Raw genomic sequence first — 15,553 nt, 5'->3', positions numbered from 1 at the left:
TTATGATAATAATATTTTAATTTAGACCAAAGTTAATTTTTGAGACAAAAATTAATTTTTTAAGGTGTACATTTGGATTAGGTATCTATGTGATATTGTTGATAACATTTTCGGATATGATGCTTAAGTGCCACATTCCTCTTTGGAAGTAAATTTGCAGACACACAATTAGTTATAGTGTCAACGTAGCAAAACTAATCATTATAGAGTCTTATCAAATTTTTTGATAGATTTTTAAAATGCCACATGTTGTAGCTATATGTTTAATTGATAGCATAATTGTCTACCTTTGGATTGCAATGTTTAAGTAATATGAGCCATTGATTTCTTTTTTTCTTAAATCATTGCATGCATGCAACAGTCAGCAACCAACATTCAATTATGTTTAATCATGTTGGGTTTGTCTGTGGGTCCCGCTAGAGCCTAAGAGCCATCTTTAGAGCTGTCTTCAGCTCTCCCCATCCCCCTTTTGGACCTGGTCTCATCTTTAGCTTTATGAACTTTTGCTTGCTGGAGTCCATAATTTTAAGAAAAGAGCTAGAGAGCCCAGTTTAGCCCTCCTATTGGAGATGACCTGAAGATAGCCCTAAAGGTGGCTCTTAGGCTCAATTTTCCTGTCTAAAAAAATGATATGTACGGCAATAAGAAAAAGAAAAAAAAATGAAGTGTTTTATGGATTTTAATCTCCCATTGTGGATTTGGAGTTTCAAGTTTGATTTGAATTGAAGGCACAAACAAGAAAAATTTGGTCTTTGTCCAATTTACAAGTGTCCAAAAGAGAGTTAGAATGAGGCATGGGCCCAATATGATGACATTTGGACATTTATAAAAATCTTGAAGGAGTCATGACGTCTGCATGCCTTGATGAATTTCATAACTGTCTATCTACGTACATCAACAAGAGTTTTACTAGGTTTTTAGGATATTTTGTGATTTCTCTATCCCTTTGTTTCTTCAAATCTTAAGCCTTAATTGGCCCCATTACAACCCTTATATAAGACCTCTTTGATCCTTGAAAATGGTGATTGATCTGTGGAGATGTGTCTAAAAGATGTCTCTAACGTCATGTGCGAGGGAAGTGGCGTTGCAATCTATATGATATGGAAAATAAGAATAATTATTGAACAAAGATTCATGATTGCATACTACCTTGTGTTGTGAAACTAGAAGGATCTAGAAGGTGAATGATGTCCAAAACTCTCAAAAGTCAAGATGGAATAATTGGCTATGATGATGCAATTGTGATCATATGTCACTATTTTATTGGTCAAAGATATGTGGACCAATAAGAAAATACAAGAGGAAACCTATTTTTAATTTGAGTTGGAAAACTGGAGTCTTATTGAAATAGGATTGCAAGAATAGACACACCATTTTTAACGTCAAAGAGATACATGTCTTTCATATAATTTCGTTCTCTCTTCCTTGCAGTCATAATTTGTTTCCAATCTTCAAAGATAAAAAAAAAGCCGTGCATATCCATTCATCATCATCCATTGCCGTGAGCTTCATCACCTTGTTCATCCTTGGAAGATCATCTTGAGTCCTTGAAGATCTTTAAAGTGTAGCCGTGACAACCCCTTCATCTCTACGGTTTTTATTGTACTTTGTAATATGATTTTATTATGAATTCTTTGTTGGATTTCAAAACTATGTTTGGCTAGTCTTAATTTCGTTAGAGACTAAGTTTGAAGCCCCAAATATGTGAAAACATTTTATATGTAATCTAAATTTTTTGATTTCTAAGTCTTTTTGTGAGAATGATTGTTTGGTTTTGAGTTTATAACATCTTTCATATGCTTATGATTCCTGGTGTACAAACATAGACTTATATGCACATAATCGAAGCTAGAATTTAGTTAATGAATCTCCTAAATGTTCTGTAAGCCTTATACATGTGTAGAAACAACTATATGACAATAGTTAAAACCAAAACAATTAAGATTGCAAGTTAGATAGCGTTCTATACTAGGATGGATTATAATCAATCAAACTTTCATGTGTTCTTCTTGCATTGATTTTGTTGACATTATATATGTTTTTGAGAGGGTAGCGTTCTACACCCTGATTGCATGAATCAATAGACTAGTAATGGAGCTTTCATCTTGCTTAAGTAATTAAGGAAAGTAAAATAAGGACAACGATTACGTTATGACTTGTTCTTGATTGATTTCCTTCTCTATGACTTAGTAATTGGATCTAGGTTGCATGTAATTGGTTGAGCATGTTTGGTGGTGGATTTCTTGTGCCTTTAACGTTTTGTCCATTTGATTTCCGAAACCCTAAAAACGTTTTTGTTTTCCTTATGTTTTACGTTTTCAAAACCCTAAAATCCCCCTTTTTGATTTCGTAATTTGTTTTTGGTTTTCTGTTTTATTTTTCTTAAATTTTGTAAATATAAGTGATAGTTTTCTTATAGGATTTGTTTTGAGTAGTTAGTATTTGTTTAGAGTGTTTGATTTGGATTCCTAGTTCGTGTCTAATTAGAATATGTTTCCTGTTTGAATTTGGTTGCCCAGTTTGTTTTTGTTTAGAATTCCTTGTGTAGGTAGGAGTCCTTGTTTGAGTAGGAGTCTCGAATTTTTGTTATATATATATATTGTCTAAGCGTGATTTTCGTTTTTAACATCTGTGTACCCTCAATTCCCAACTTGAACAATCCTTACTTGCTCTATACTAACAACCATCTTTTATAGGGTTAAGTTTTCTACTTATTTTTATCATATCATCGAACTCAATAATAGGCAAAAAAAAAAAAATCAAGTCTACAATTACAATACGTCGTACTGAAGTTTTTTCCAATTATACATACATTGAAGTTTTATACCCATTTAATACACGTTTTAACTAACTTTGCTAACAAGTTAAGTGCTTCTTGGGAAGATGGAAGTTTCAATACTACATTGTTCAAAGCTGACTTGTTACTTCAAAGTGTAGATGTAAAAAAGAGTTGGTCTTAGACTCCTAGTTTATTACATTTGTTCTACATAAGCAATTTTCTACTACTTTCTCAACATTTTGAAATATAATGTTATTCTTCTTTCTTTACTGTAACAATGATTATTAAAAGCCATTTGAAACCAATTTTCGTTTACAACAATATTCTGCTATACTTTCTTATCAAAGGTCACTCCGTTCAGTTATACCCTTTTTCAATTTCAATTGTGCATGAAATATTATATTATACTCTTTCAGATTTTATCACGCAGTTGTATGTGTTATGCCTAAACGATTAAATATGTATGTGTTTTGCATGAACTTTAGATAACTTCTTATCTCACTAATATTAAAGAGTTGTCACATGAACTTGCAAATTAGTTTGAGAGAACCCTGTGGTTCGGTATGCTTGTGATATGTTTTGTCTGAGCAACGGATAGTATCAAGTGTTGACCTCTAGAGCAATGTGACTATTGTGATTATAGTCCAAAGAGAACATAACATTATATTTTATACTGATGTACAGAAGATGCACAGTTTTCCTTCATAAAAAAATTGGAGATATATATCCTTTGTCTTACAATGGAGATTCATATGGGTCTTCACGATGCTGTTTTATCAATTGTGCAAGCGCACATAAATGCAGGTGGGTTGTTTGGGTACGCCACCCCAGCTCTTGAACAGTTTCGAATTGTGTACTATCATGATCCACACAAGGAGGATGGCAGAGTTATATGACTAAACTGTCCAGTACTAGATCTAGGGTACTAGGTCTTTTTAAGAGAAAATATCACAAATGGTAACTGAATTATAGCTCATTCGACATTTTTCTTCTTCTTCTTTAGATAATGAAAGCTTCATTAAAGGCAAAGCCTAAAGAGCCCAACAAAATATGAGGCCCATAGTAACAAACAATAGAAAGGAAAGGATATAACTCCTACTAACTGAAAAGTTAAAGATAGTGACTTTAAGTATAAAATAATGTTAAATGTGAGTGAGTTAAGTGATATTTTTGAAATAACTCAATTAGTCGAACATGTCAAAACTCAGTAACTAGCAGTGATTTTTTACATCTTTTGAATCATGCTAAGTGGCGTGGCAGTTTGCGACTTTGACCCTCATCATTTCTTCGTGCCATAATTCAGGTGAAGACTTTAGACTTGGTTCAATGTGACTCTAATTTTGTTTGCACAAACTGTGTTTGGTGTTAGTCTTTACTCGTAGTCACTTGATAACGATGCAGAACCACCAAGTATGGTTGAACAGTTCCTTAAAAACTTGTGTTTGACGGTGGTGCATGCAATTCCTTAAAAACTGTGCCTATATATCATATGTCATGTGCATGCAATTTGATTTGAACATTCCAAGGACTGAAAAATCAATAATATCTTTGAAATTTCGGCGATATTTCCGTTTTTTTTAAGGTCTCGATATATCTTTGACTTACTAAGAGAATGGCAGGAGAAATTTTCTATTTCCGGAAATATTCAAAATTTTCTCAAAATTCTGAGATTATCGCCACCTCTCATGATATGTGGCTCGTGAAAACTAGTCATTGTCCTTATCCAATCCGACTAAACTGATAACATCTAAAGAGGAGAACTTAAAAAATTTATAGGGTCATGTATTGCTTTTTGTGTCTTTTCCCTCCATGCTTATAAATCTTCAAATTATCTAACTTGCTAACTAGTAAACATTTGGCTCTATTAAAAAAAAAGGGACCATTTTCTACTTCTTTTTCTGTTTATTTGAAGACTGATTTATTATTATTATTGTTATTATTATTTTTTACGGTGGTGCATGCAATTCCTTAAAAACTATGCCTATATATCATCATGCGCATCAACTTTGAACATTCCAAGGATTGAAAAATCGATAATATCCTCGAAATTTCCGCAATATTTTCGTTTTTTTAGGGTCTCGATATATCTTTGACTAACCAAAAGAATATCAGAAGAAATTTTCTATTTCTGGAAATATTCAAAATTTTCGTGAAATGTGACTCGTGAAAACTAGCCATTGTCCTTATCCAATCCGACTAAACTGATAACATCCAAAAAGGAAAACATTAAAAATTTAGGGTGTTTCTAATTGAACCCAACAAATTTCTTACTAGACCCAACATTTAAAAATTATTCTATATTTTTCAATTTTGCCCTCATTATAATAAACCCAGCATACACAAATCCTTCTCTTGGAGTCAGATCTGAGGCATCCTATGAAGAATAAGAAGAGAAATGGCAATGACAACATGTTTCATTATTGTGAGCAGAAACAACATCCCCATTTAGGAGGCTGAAGTGGGATCTGGGCCCGATACCTGCTTATCGTTGCTTTGAGCCTTTGACGAAGTGGTATAAAGGAACAGAATTTCTCATTGCCTCTGTTGCTGGCATAAAGGAACAGAATTCCTTTCTGGATTGTAAGAAGATTGTTGTATTCTCTTTTACATTGAAAGAAAGGTCTTATACATATCTAATATCTGGCCAGGTAAAAGAAGACTTTGAACTCTGATCTCATTAAACCGGCCAGGCCACTTGATCCACTTGCGACTTTGATCATCTAAATATTAATAACGTACTGTTTACTCTATAGCTGGACGTTGCTCTCCGCATAACCCACTACGGAATAAAAGCAAACGTTTCTTTCTGCATGTACCTTACTTAATGTCTGGGTTATAGGGTCATACAAAAACAAGTTCCCCGGTTCATCATTATCTGCACCAGCTTCATCTCCATTTTTGGTGAAAACATGTTGATCCTTCCAAACTCCTATGTGGAATAACGAAGATGGCCATCTGATTCTTATTTGTTGAATCCAAGAACAAGTGTTAGTTTCTTGATCAGTTGTAGTATCCACCCACATAACAAATTGGTCGCCCTCCTGCACCGGAAGATAGCCTACAACTGCAACTGAATTTTTCCATCTAATTAATTGCATCTTCAACAAAATACCCTTAGTAAGATAGCGTACTATTTCTCCTGGTAGTGGTTTCCATGTATCCTTGAAGGCCTCATCATGTAAACTGAACGAAACGAGAGCCACCCCAGGTCCCCAGCTGTTTGTTTCTCTACCAACCAATACAGCACTCCATTCACAGTAATAGAGTGAATATTAAACCGTCTACATGATGTAAGTTCAAGTTGCGGTTCAACTACTCTCCAAGAATTTCTACTAGGATTGAACACTCTGGCTTGAAAAGTAAGTTGGTTCGGATCATTAATGGGATTAACACAAGGGTGAACTGTCACCAACTTGTATGCACTAATGCTATGCATGAAATCAAAACCTATGATTACACGATAGTAAGTAGCATTCTCAACTCTTTTCTCCAAACCAACAGGAAAATAATTAAATTGGTCTGTTGCTGGGTTCCATACTACTGTGGCTATTCGAGTACCCTTAAGCAAGGTAACGCAACAAAGTAACCCATTACTAGATCCCACAAATTCTAAAGCCCATCTTGCATCCTTGGGGAGGAAAGGTACACTCAAACTTGAAACTGCCGTTTCTTCATCAGCAAGTAATGAGATTCCAACTCCTTTCTTATTACTAATTCCGGCAGCAAGAGAGGACGAGGAGATGAGGAGAAGACAGCGAGAGCTGTGAAGACGATGTCTGTCCAGGAAATAACTAAGTTTGGTGAGACCATCCCACTCTTTTGATACACACCTGAACCTACATATAGACTTGAGAGGCAATCTTAAGAGAATTTCTACTAGAATACTTTCATCAGCCAGAGCCAAAAAACTAGCTCCAGGTTCCATTCCGTTGAAAATATGAGAGAGGCAATAAACTTGGTGTTAATTAAGTTTTGCTTTCTAGATGGAGGTGTATATGTAAGGTTACCATAATAAATAAATATATACTAAACCAAACTAACTAGAAAACCTAATCATTCTAGCTCTAGGAAACATTCTCAAACCAATTAAGAATTAGCAAAATCAATCTAGGACTCTCAACAAATATGAGATGCTGAACAGCTTAACCTGAACACTGTCCCAAATCCCAATACAATAGTAAGTAGTATTGTTTTTGGTTCATGTCGATGACAGGTTATCCTCTTCCACATTGGCAAACAACCCTTTACCCAAAACCCAGTCTTCAATCATTGTTTGAGCTCTCAATGGCTGGTCAGCAGGCAGAAAATGACCAGGCCCTGAGACCAAAACAAAGTTCAGACAACCCAGGTCTGAACATAACCAGCAACCTCTCCACCCAATCTCCAAACTCTCCTATCCGCCAACAGAAACCTCTGTAACCCTCCCATTTCAGTCTTCACCCAAGCCTCATTCGCAACCACGCCACATCTCATATCAAACCGCCCCATATCAAACTGACCCTGGTACAACAAAACCTTGCTCTTCCTCACCAACTCTTTTTCTCTACTTCCCTGATCCCCTCCGCCTTGCAACCAAACTAGAAAGAAGATAAAAAAGAGGCTAACTAGAGAAAAAGAAATCTTTCATCAATCCACATCTCATGCCAGAATTGAGTACAAATTATTGTCTACAACAAGTATAGCATGACAATTTAAATCCTCACCACATATCAACTCTAAGCATTATAATTAACAAGATGATCACAAAGCACTTCCTTTAAGTAGTGTACAGATTACCACTGATGTCAAAGATGAAGCCCGGCGAGTACAACTTTCCTTTTGGAATAAATATGATTGTGGGTAATAAAATTCTAAAGTTAACAGGTACAGGTATGACATAATAGAGTCCTACAAAATTGGTCTAAAAGTCCCACGCACTGTCTCTCTTCAAAGGAAAATTTCCTCGGTCTTCTTTTGATCTCTCTAAAACGGGAAATTTCTTGATTTTTTTTTTTGCTCAAGCAGATTTCAACTTGGATGATGTAGAGGCGAGATGGGAAAGGATCCTGTGCCCCACAAACAGCAAGAAAACTCCCAACAATCCAAGCCATTTCAGGGTTGTAAATAGATCCAACTGTACATAGAACAAACAAGTAATCAGGCAAGCCCTACAAAAAAATTAATCAATATGCAAAAACAAAAAAGTGATTTACTAATCTGCCTAATCTAGCAATGTGGTTTACAAATCTGCCCAATCTAGCAACACAAGAATACCTGACAAAATGCATTTAAAGGCCAAAATAATCTTCAATCAAGTGTATAACATATCACTGATAAGGTATAAAATCACTTTGAATTATAGTTATTGTTCATCATATGATCAAGTATTATTTACTTATTTGCCAAGCTCCATTTGGTAGAACAGATATAAATAATGGCATTGCCTAGATCATTGAGCATACCACTGAAGACAAAAAAAAATAGCATACCTTCAGCCAGAAAAGCACATAGAGCAAAAGAACTGCTGCAATGCCAACATGGAATAGAATACCAAAGGTTGCTGGAACTGCTGACGTGGGGAAGTTCTTCAGATTCACTCCTAAGCGCAATAGCTGTTTAAAACATAAAAATAAGGTTTACAAAAAATTGCCCAATATCACAAGTAAAAATGAGTAAAATTAATAGTCCTCTCCTACATCCCTTATGGTCCTTTTATATGTCAGTGCATAACAACCAATCTAGGTACCTCTTCAGATCATCTTGGATTTTCCAAGAGGTTTGAGCATAAGATGTAAATAAGTTTTCTGAGCCAAAAAACAATAGATTAAGGATCCACTTGACTCACCCCAACCAAAAATCCAATCAATGGCAAAAGCAGAAGACCCAAGAAAGCAAGAGAGAGATGGTTAGGAGGAAGCTTCTCTGGAACCCTGAAAATATGGCTTATCTCTGCTTTGGGCCCATACTTTAATAAAGGGTTAACAGCCGGTGAAGGAGGGCGGGTGGCCTTCTCAGGTGCTTCTGGTAGATCTAAATCAATGTGGCCAATAGCCCGTAAGAAAGAGTTCTCCTGGAAAAGAGAAAACAACAATATTCTCAGATCACCAGATGGTAAAAACAGATTGAAAAACTAGAGGTAAAGTCTGACTTACCATTACAGCATCTCCAACAGTTAATTGAAGGTCGTAACTACCCGAGAGATAGTAGAACTTGTCAACCAACCCGAGGAAATCCTGCAAAATTAAATGCCAAAACTGAGTAAAAAAGTCTCCATTGATATCCAGACCCAAGATGGGTGAAAACAGCACCTTTCTTTTTCAGTGTTCAAATAATTAAGGTAATCATGTGTGTCAAATCATGGTTTGTAATGGCATCGGCTGAAATAACTGGGGAAAAAAATCTAAATTTTACTATCCCTATGGGTTACGGAGCACTGAGTGGATGCACATTGACTGTTCAGGTCAGCTTGAGTGCATGTATGTCAATATGATGATATGTATGTACGGTTCATGTATGCTTTCAATAGACGGTCTTAATTCAAAAGAAGTCATAAATAAATTGGACAATAAAATGAAAAATACTTACTAGTATTTTCTCAAATTTTTTGCCGGAGTTCCCCACCACAAATATATGTTCAACCTTGGTCTCATGTGTCAATTTGAGAAACACCTGCAACCCAACAAATTTATAAATAAACTGAACATAGAGAGTTTAACTGATGAAGTGGGTATAGATAACTACAAACCTGATGTGGCTTAAAAGCATGACCCAAAGGAGTAGTCAATTGGAAGGATAGGCGCAGCTTTTGGAGGTGGTTTGCTGATAGTGAAACTGCATTTTCTCCAGCTAAATCTAATCTGGTACATTGATGATATGTAAGTATCAAACAAGTAATACGCTTCAGAACGTCCCAGATCAGAATAAGCACAATTTGTTCATGCAACAATTATAAGTTATATGGACTTAATGATGCTAAAAGGAGATTCAGGTGGAACATATACCATATCTTGAAACATAACTATAAAAGTTGAAACTATTAGAAACATACTTTTTCTGGGTTTCTACACTCTTATCGCTTTCAAGTACAGAAATTTCTGCATTCTCTATATTGATAACTCCGGTAACAAATACATCTACTTGGGCCAAACCTCCAGTTGTATAAACGGTTTCATCTTCAGAATCATGAAGAACAACCTACAAAAAGTTTGGTTAGCTTAGTCTGTATCATGAGCCAGATTGGAATTGAGATAAATGCAAAACTAACAAGAGTACCTCAAAGACAAATATGTAACTTCCAACATCAACACTTTTTGGCAAAACATCCAGGACATGGTATCCACTTTCTTTATCGAACTTGAGTTCCTACATCAATACATGCAAAAACAGTGGCCATTGATGCAATCAACTTAACGAAGAGCATATCCAAAAGAATGAAATAATAGTGTTACTAGGAAAACAGAGAAAAACAAAAAGTCATTACTTTACCTGGCTGGCAATAATGGAAGCATCTTTTGAACCAGAACTGAAAGCTCGCAACAATTTAACGGTCAGAGGAGGAGCACTTGATCCAAGCACAGTACCGACTTTAACCTGTTTTGAAATAATGAAACAAATCAAACCACCAAGTTAAACTAATTAAAGCATCAAGCATAACCCCATATCAGTTCTTAACTATATATTTTCACGAATGAAATAGTTAATCCTCAGCAGACTGATGCCACTCGGAATTATTAAGAGCAGATCAAATGAAAGCAACAAAAATTTAGAAAGGAATACGACCATAACTACATGTAAGGATTGATGAAAGGACAGATGGATGGAAGGGGGAAATAGTAGAGATATAGGAAGCAAGATACAGGACTTTATAATTCATGAAACAATTTTTTTTTTCTTTCTTAAATAAAAAAATTGGAAAAAAAAAGACAATTCCAAGCTACCACCTTTAAGTAAACAAGGAGAAACACTCAGAATTTATGACTGCTTAAATTAGGATATCTATGTAGTAGGTGTTAGAGATATCCAATTCACATGACGACGGCGATACCTCAAGAACAAGAAAAGGGTATGATTCAGCAACCATTTAAGGGACACATAATGATTTGATTGATTGACAAACCTTGAGCTGGTCTTTTTTAGTCAATGAAAGCACTGTAGTTGGAAGTGATAAAATCAGAGGGACGGAGACCCTGCATCAGAAAATAAATAAATAAATATATAAACATAGGAGACAATAAGATTACAGTACAATTTTAGATACAGCAAGAAATCCCCATATTGTAGCAATGGCAAATAATGATAAAGCCATCAGCTATGCAATTGCATCTCTTGATCAAGAATACAGAAGGAAAACACTAGAAACCGAAAAATAAAGCTGATTGTTAAACACACAAATATTTATTTATATGAAAACGTAATAAACAATAATCATGTAACAAAATGCAAAATAATCATCGAGATCTAATTTAATAAAAAGAAACAGCACTTACTTATTGCTTTCCAAAGAAGCTAAAGAGTCAATCTGGTTAAAGAAATCTTTATTATTGCCTGGAATGCCAATCCCAAGGAAGAATTTTGCCAAACCCAAAATCTTCTCCCCTGGAACCTGCAGATCAAATATAATGTATTAGAATACATTAGGACATCTAAACCCCCACCACCCCCCCCACGCCAACACACCCTACGGAAAATTAATACTGCAAAATCGAGTACGCTTTCAGTCACCTTTAACTTTTCAGATGTCACAGCTGCTAACGCTGTCAGCCCTCGAACAACTGACGCGGTAGTTGAAAGAGGACTCTGATCAACTTTTTCATCAAAATAAAAGGCGCCATCATCTAAAAAATGTAGTTTGTTAGCCAGATGATACACCATAACAGATAGCAAGTAAATCCAAAACTAACTCAAGACAAGTATGGAAGACTATTATTAATCAGCAAGTTGGAAAAGTTGGGAGAGGTTGCAGTGAACATTCAAACTTCAATGCTAAATGGTGTCTCATAACAAACATCTGCACAGAAATGCATGCAGGCTACATAGCTCATATGGATCATGGCAAACTTAGTATCACTGCAATAATGGATATAACATTCAATTCCAACAAGCAGATGGTGACAGAAACTACTGTTTCTAAACCAATAACCCCAAAGGTTTTGCACAATAGTCACAGTACAATGATTGACCGACAAAACAACGACTTAAGGTCATGAATTATTTATTGTCCTGTTCAGGCAAATCTAGATTATATATGTGGGTAAACCTATAAAAACTTATATAACTTACACAGCAGCATCAGGCAAGATATGAAAAATAAAAATAAAATAGAATCATAATAAAAGCACATAAATAGAAATGTACTTTTTGAAAAAAGAAAAGAAAAGTTAGATATACCATATTTCTCGACACTGTCAAAAAGCTTCGAAACATCCCTTTTTAATTTCCCAATCTGCCAAGAGAGAGAAAACATTATCATACACTTAAAAAAAAAGATTTGATACACAACACAGGACGTAGCTGACTAAAAGCTCAGTTTAGAAATAAGACCTATGGAAAGCAACTACACATATATATCAACAAAGTCCAAATGGAACAGAAAATGATCCACAGACATTGGAGATGACTTGGTCAGTGTCCTAATATATAACCAAATCCGGACCCAAAATCTCTTCGGTTAACAAGTACATTCAAAAATTTCTTCGTACAAATGAATGCCTGGAATTCATGACTGGTAATGTTTAAAACCAACTAGGGAGCTTATGTTGGTGCATTATAAGCCAGCTAAAAGAAAATCTATATTACCATAGACTGATCAATTTCAGAGGATGCTAATGAAACAACTCCAGCAAGTGCTTCAATCGCTAATCCTGCAAGAGGGATGGTAAGCTTTAGTGGTAAGTATAAAGTGTAAACCACATGCAGCTACTAAGAATTTATATTAAGTAGCCTATGGCCTTGATGAATTATTGGCATCGTAACCTAGAGTTGCTAATCCCTCTCTGAAAATTCAACTCATAGGAGGAATGCATATATGAGGTGCAGATAGGGAAATTCCCCTCTATAGCCAATAGACTACCTATTTGATAAGAAAAGCACTCTATGTGGCAAATCAGAACATACAATTAAATTATGCCAGAAAAATCATTACCCGCAGCATAGGTACTAGACTGGGGATTATCTGAACTGTAGCGCCACCTTCCATCACTCTGGCTCAGAGACTGCCATAGTTTTTCACAATTAATCAAACAGTGTAAAAAGAAAAAAGAAAAAAACACAATTTTTTGGTGACATCCACACACGCAAAGTTAATTGCAAAAGCAGAACACAATTGAGACGTCAGGATCAACCACTGAATCTAGCCCGATAACAATTATCAGACATAGAGAAATCTCCAGGACCAGGGAGTAGCCAGAAGGCAACCTAATACCAACTAAGAAATACCAGTACTGGCTAAGGGAACCAACCTTGATAGATCGGAAAACGCCATCAGCATCAGCAAGAAGTACATCAACCTCAGAAGTTTGATCCTATCACAAGAAGAAGAAAAAAAATATATTAACGGACAAATAAAAGATTTGGAACCTCTAGAGATTGATAAATGAAGCTCTTGGACCACATTATAACAATTGAAGTAACATTCTTTAATAATATTATTCTTCCCATTCACATGGTGGAACTACTCTTCTTAATTTTTCGTTCTTTTTTCTTTTTTCTTTTTCTTTCCAGAACCACCAACACTAATGTACTGAAATCTGCAGCCAAACTTGAGGACAGTGCTACCAAGAAAGCATTAGTTCAACAACTTACCTTAATAAGCACCAAACTGCCAATAGAGTAATAGATGTCTAGCAATGAGCTTGCACCATTTACCACAGCTTTAAGTCTTGAAGCAATGCCCTATACAAGGAGAAGAGAATCAGTTCCAACTGCAATATTCCACCTCATGCATTGGCTTTCAAGCTGAGAACAAACACGGGCACTAGAGACTCAACAGTACCTCAAGTACTTCCTTCTTAACCCCACACTTCAAAATGCTGTTAACCTTTAAGGCATAGAACAAGTCTTTTGGAGCAGATTCCGATGATCCAAGCTTTTCCACAACAGACTTACAAGTAGCGCCACGTATATCAGGCTTATCAATCCCGAGAACCTCAAACGATCTCAGGGCTTCATACGCCTTTTCTAAACTGTAATATTTAACCAAATCAAACAATTACATATCGTCCGTATTAGTTCCACACACAAGAAAGCACTAACTACAGTAACCACATATTATCAATCAATCAAGCATGAAGTAAATTAACCAACACCGAAATCGCTAAGCAGTTCGACAGAGACTAAATAGCCAAACTACTCTAATTTTTTTTTGCACAAATTAACCAAAGTGAACACTGAAATTGAAAACTTCAAATCTTAGAATTCTCCGTCACATTTAGTTGAAATGAATCATGAATGAGAATATTCATATCTTCTCATTTTTCGCAGAAACCAACAGGAAATCAATTTCAGGGTTCAATTAGGGCTTAAATTCACCTGTCGAAGGATCCCTGGGTGAAGAGCTCAGAAGCGGCGGATCGGTGAGAGTCGGAGATCGGGTGGAAGACGGAGGCCGCTTCGCATATGGTAATCGCCAAAAGGAGCACCACAAGTGCCCCGAGGGTTCGGGTAGCCATTCCTGAAACAGAGAGCAAAGTCAAAAGCTTTCCCAGATGCGTGTATCCAATTCAGACGCGCATTATATGTATGCGATGCAAAATTGTGAAAATCTAGGGTTTCAGATCGTACTCAGAGAGAGAGAGTTTGGTCAGTGGTGCGGAGTCTACGGGTGCGACGACTACTGTGAGTGAGAGAGGGAATGTAAAGGAGTGAGGAAGAACGAGACCGTGACTGTTGGTTTGTGCTTGGTTTTTGTCCTGCTTTGGGCTTTTTTGGTTGGTATGGGCGTTTTTGACTTCGACCCCGTTGTGGATGGAGGCCCATTCGTGATAATTTGGGTATTTGACAAATTAATAAAGACTTTTTAAAATGCCCTTAAGTCAGATTCCTTTTTTTTTTTTTTTTAGTCTTTTCTCTTTTTGCAATTCAGTTAGCATTTTCTCTTTCTACAATTCAGTCAGTCTTTTCTCTTTCTGCAATTCAGTCAGCATGCCTTCCACTACGATTGCTACCAAAACGGCTACGCGGCCGTGAACCACTTTAATCTGGAGTGCCGTCGGAAGATTTGCGATGGCGACATCGACATATACGTGTTACTTGACACGGGTCTATCCGAGGACCTTCAGGATTTTTAGCTTCCGACCTGCCCTCCAACTCCACCCTCTCTACCACAAAACTTCATTCCACTGCCGGAGGATCCCATCATTCCACCGGAGTTCCCGGGCTTTGAACCAGACGATGAGCCCAACCCAATCCCTGAGTTCGCCGGCTTTGAAATAAGGGACGAAGCCAACCCCAACCCCATTCCCAATCCGGTTCAAGAACCCAACCCGAACCCGCCTCAACAACCAATACCCACCCAACAAGCCAACTCGGCCTAAGAATCCGACTTCCCTCACCCGGCGACCTCCACCCGTCTTCGACAGAGACTAGTGCGGAGAAGCAGATACTCTGACTAAGGTAATCACCAGTCCGGCGAAGCCGTTCACAGTCCCACATCGAGTATTCTCTAGCGCCGTTTCTTCTACGTTTACTCTTTTCCATGCATATGATTCTGATTGTTCATTCTGGGGAATAGAATTTCTGGGTTTAGTTTCCTATGCCGATTTTTAGAACCTTATTATGACTTGGTTTGGAGAGACGAAA

General features: G+C 36.5%; 2 protein-coding genes across 2 annotated transcripts; both read right to left on the bottom strand.

Moving 5' to 3' along the window:
• Window positions 1-5,909: 5,909 nt before the first annotated feature.
• Window positions 5,910-6,704, bottom strand: LOC112171525 (putative F-box protein At1g47390). The gene has a single exon (XM_024308695.1). The coding sequence runs from the start codon at window positions 6,702-6,704 to the stop codon at window positions 5,910-5,912; it is 795 nt and encodes a 264-aa protein (XP_024164463.1).
• Window positions 6,705-7,463: 759 nt separating this feature from the next.
• LOC112173429 (dolichyl-diphosphooligosaccharide--protein glycosyltransferase subunit 2) lies at window positions 7,464-14,692 on the bottom strand. Its single transcript, XM_024311049.2, has 20 exons — window positions 14,537-14,692; window positions 14,285-14,426; window positions 13,749-13,938; window positions 13,559-13,648; window positions 13,216-13,278; window positions 12,900-12,969; window positions 12,554-12,618; window positions 12,146-12,200; window positions 11,480-11,592; window positions 11,245-11,360; window positions 10,875-10,944; window positions 10,244-10,348; window positions 10,031-10,120; window positions 9,807-9,952; window positions 9,504-9,615; window positions 9,344-9,427; window positions 8,911-8,991; window positions 8,604-8,828; window positions 8,248-8,370; window positions 7,464-7,892 (listed from the first exon to the last, which is right to left on the bottom strand). The coding sequence occupies exons 2-20, from the start codon at window positions 14,422-14,424 to the stop codon at window positions 7,776-7,778; spliced, it is 2,055 nt and encodes a 684-aa protein (XP_024166817.1). The 5' UTR covers window positions 14,425-14,426; window positions 14,537-14,692; the 3' UTR covers window positions 7,464-7,775.
• Between the last annotated feature and the right edge of the window lie 861 nt (window positions 14,693-15,553).

This window comes from Rosa chinensis, chromosome 6 (genome assembly GCF_002994745.2).
Source record: "Rosa chinensis cultivar Old Blush chromosome 6, RchiOBHm-V2, whole genome shotgun sequence".
Classification (NCBI taxonomy): Eukaryota; Viridiplantae; Streptophyta; class Magnoliopsida; order Rosales; family Rosaceae; genus Rosa; species Rosa chinensis.
This window is presented reverse-complemented; position numbering and strand designations above follow the sequence as displayed.